Source organism: Paramormyrops kingsleyae, chromosome 4, assembly GCF_048594095.1.
Source record: "Paramormyrops kingsleyae isolate MSU_618 chromosome 4, PKINGS_0.4, whole genome shotgun sequence".
In the NCBI taxonomy this organism is placed as follows: domain Eukaryota; kingdom Metazoa; phylum Chordata; class Actinopteri; order Osteoglossiformes; family Mormyridae; genus Paramormyrops; species Paramormyrops kingsleyae.
The window spans coordinates 27,466,348-27,470,196 of record NC_132800.1 but is presented as its reverse complement, the minus strand read 5'-3'; the positions used below and the strand labels follow the sequence as shown (position 1 = coordinate 27,470,196).

Below are 3,849 nucleotides of genomic sequence, written 5' to 3'. Positions count from 1 at the left end.
ACTAGACTTAGGGGAAATCCATTCACCTCATTTTCAGGTTTACCAGTGCCGGACACCCAACGGCTACTGGCCTGCGAGGGATAAAGAGCACTCTACCGTGGCCTCGTATCTCCCCCCGGTGTCCCCCGGGTGGAGTCACATAATGAACCCAGGACCCCCCACAGGTCCATCCACTCCCATCCATGTCTAAATGATTGTGAATAAAAAATATTGCACCACCACTGTGTCCCACATCCTTCCTCCACGGAAGCCAGATGGATATTGAGGGGACACAGTGGGGAATTGCTATATAAATAAAGGGGCGAAGGTCAAAGCAAAATATTATTGGTGGGACCCGGCTAAAGAGCCTTATGGTCCGGGGTATTAGGGTTAGGGATCCGGCATAGTAGCCTTAGGTAGGGGGACTTAGGGTTAGGGACCCGGCCACTAGCCTTATGGTCCAGGGACTAAGGGTTAGGGGGCAGGCCTACTGGCCGTATGGTAAGGGGAATTAGGGTTAGGGATCCGGTCTACTGACCTTAGGGTTAGGGTTATGGTAGGGGTAAAGGCCTAGTTGGGCCATGGTAAATAATCTAAATTTTAAAATTGAGGCCTAGTTGGGCCGTATCTAAACTAAATTGTAGGCACTGATCTGGCCAAGTTGGGCTCAAAGATCAGGCTCCAACGCGTTTCTGGCTGCCATGCCGTCATCAGGGAGCCGGCGGAAAAATTAAGTGGAGGCCTTAATAGGCGTAGGACTGGTGGTAATGCGAAGAAGGTGGATGGTAATGGACCCGAATGGCACGGGCTGGTTTGGGTTATGAGAAGGGGTTAAAAACCCCAGGGCCTGTGACCCCAGCGTCCCAGGGCCACAGAAATGCACTGGCCAATTCGGGTCCATGCATTCACCCGCTTACGCACACCAAATCCAATCCCCAACTGGGGCTTTAATGGTCTTACTTTCTTTTGCAGGGGTGACGAGACGAAGACGGACGACGAGGAATCCAGGATCCCAGGACAGCCCGGAGGAACAGGTAGGAGGAGCGACGACGCCATCAAGGTAGGTATTGGCCGTGAACTATGACTTATATATATATCTCTGTCTACTAGACTTAGGGGAAATCCATTCACCTCATTTTCAGGTTTACCAGTGCCGGACACCCAACGGCTACTGGCCTGCGAGGGATAAAGAGCACTCTACCGTGGCCTCGTATCTCCCCCCGGTGTCCCCCGGGTGGAGTCACATAATGAACCCAGGACCCCCCACAGGTCCATCCACTCCCATCCATGTCTAAATGATTGTGAATAAAAAATATTGCACCACCACTGTGTCCCACATCCTTCCTCCACGGAAGCCAGATGGATATTGAGGGGACACAGTGGGGAATTGCTATATAAATAAAGGGGCGAAGGTCAAAGCAAAATATTATTGGTGGGACCCGGCTAAAGAGCCTTATGGTCCGGGGTATTAGGGTTAGGGATCCGGCATAGTAGCCTTAGGTAGGGGGACTTAGGGTTAGGGACCCGGCCACTAGCCTTATGGTCCAGGGACTAAGGGTTAGGGGGCAGGCCTACTGGCCGTATGGTAAGGGGAATTAGGGTTAGGGATCCGGTCTACTGACCTTAGGGTTAGGGTTATGGTAGGGGTAAAGGCCTAGTTGGGCCATGGTAAATAATCTAAATTTTAAAATTGAGGCCTAGTTGGGTTAGGGTTAGGGTTAGGGTTAGGGTTAGGGGGTTAGGGTTAGGGTTAGGGTTAGGGTTAGGGTTAGGGGAAAATGAAGGTTAGACATGGGGGTATTTTTGGGGGTAGGGGGTGTGGATTGGGGCAAGGATTTGGAAATTGTGGTAGGGATATAGAATTGGGGATAGGGTTTTGGAGTTTTAGGGTTAGGGAAAGGGTTTGGGGTTAAGGTTTTAAGTTTTAGGGTTAGGGAAGGGGTTAGGGGTTAGGGCCTGGTGTTTTAGGGTTAGGGAAGGGGTTTGGGGTTAAGTTTAGGGACCGGAGGTGGGTTGGGGGTTAGGGTAGGAGTTTGGGGTTAGGAAGGGGGTGGGGTAAGGGTTTAGAGGCCCCCATGTCGCCTGAATGCACTGTCCATCTAATGCCATACACTCGACCAGGCCCCAATAAAGTCAGGGGATTAATGTTATCTGACCTCTGATCTTTAAGGCCTATCTAACTTCCTCCCATCTGTCCTTTTAGAAAGCCGTGTTCGGCCTAACAAATTGGGTATGACCTCAGACCCAGTTGTCTGGCGTCTGAGCCTGCCCTTCAAAGTGTCCGTCTGCACCGGAGGTGGCGTGATGACACTAGGCCTGATGGCCTGGCAGGCCTGTGCAGGAGCCCTGTAATGATCACTGTCTAGCGATGTAGGTGGCGTGATATAACCAGCAATGTTGCTAAGCCTGGTCTGTCTGGCCTCTCTAAGGCTTGTAACCAGAGACGGACTAAGGTTGGTGTTTTGCACTTTTGTAGGGTTGGTCCGGCCGGTGCCCCCTTGAACTCCAACCAGGATTGGGTCCTGGTCAGCATCCAGGTAAGTATGTGCGGCCTTCCGTGGGCCTTTAGGGGTGACCTGCACCTTTGGGGGAACGTCCTGGACCTGAGATTGGGCCCCTGAGGAGGGAATAAGGAGGCCCCGGAGAGTATCCAGGGGGCTCTCCATGGGGTCCCCTAACTCAGGGGATGTTTCACCTGCCAGGTCTATAGTGCTACAAATTAATGTCTGTGGCCTCTCTGTTTCAGGGTCAGGTGTTGTGACCTGGGACCATGGACTCCTCTCCACCTGCGCCATAGTCCCAGTGTCCACCATGCTGTCATCTCTCCCTCGTATGGGGGAGGACGGCTGTGAGCTATTCCGGGAGACTGGGTCCTCTGCGTTAGGTATGGGATCCTCATCTGGAGTAGGCCATACATCCTGTAATGTGTCAAGAACGTCATCGCACGTAAACTGCGTGAGCCTCCTACCCATGTCCCTTCTGGCCCATCTACAAGCTAGATGGAAGCAGTCCTCCCAGTCCTGGGGAGGGAAATCACAAATCTCAAGCATAAGGGCCTCTAATGCATTGCGATAATGCTGATCAAGGAGTGCCATGGTGGCATCAGCCCACTTCCGGGCATTGTCTTTAATAAGGCCTTGTGTGTCAGGGTTGGGCAGGGCGGGCTTGATAACTGCGCCTAAGAATTTTTGCAATTTGTTAATAGCAGGGGGTGGGTCCCCTACAATATTAAACCGGTGATGAGTGATTTTGATAAGTTTAAGGATGCATCTAGTCCTACGGATAAATTCTGGGTTATGGGGATGCTGTGGTTTACTATCATGCCTAATTATTCTTTTTCTTTTCGGGTACATGATCCCATCCCTCCAATCTCCTAATTGCCTAGTGTTAGGCCTTGTGTCAGGCAGCGCCCTCCGGGCAGTAAGTTTAGCGGGTCCTAGTTGGACCCGCGGTTCAAAAAATTGTGGTCCATTTGACCATAGAGGATCACGACGGTAAGTATGGGTGCTCCTTATGTCTGCACCACATCTAACCACGTCTGCATAGGAGAGCCTTGCTCCTTGCTGCGTGGGATAATAATTCTGTCCATGCGGATGGAAGAAGGCCCTATCTGGGCTTTGTCTAGGACGCCTATGTCGGCGTGTCACCACCGTCCATCCCTCACTGTCAAAGAGTGGCATAGTTTCGGGTAAGCAGGTAAGTAAATTATACTAATGAAAATGGGAAACTTAAATCAGTAGTCAATGACTGTAATATGTTTTTCTCTCTCTCTCCTCAACAGGTCAACAAAAAGGTAAGTATGTTCCTCTGGGCTTCCCCAGGTAAGTAATGATTATTACTAATTAAAATAATAATTAGGTAAACTTAAAT

General features: G+C 50.8%; 1 protein-coding gene across 1 annotated transcript in view; it reads left to right on the top strand.

Moving 5' to 3' along the window:
- Positions 1-1,627, top strand: part of LOC140589095 (uncharacterized) — a 12,550-nt gene extending 10,923 nt beyond the window's left edge. The window contains exons 4-6 of the mRNA XM_072711709.1: positions 38-164; positions 952-1,039; positions 1,122-1,627. Of these exons, the coding sequence (XP_072567810.1) occupies positions 38-164; positions 952-1,039; positions 1,122-1,227 (321 nt within the window). The 3' untranslated portion in view covers positions 1,228-1,627. The remainder of the gene's footprint in view (positions 1-37; positions 165-951; positions 1,040-1,121) is intronic.
- Positions 1,628-3,849: the final 2,222 nt, after the last annotated feature.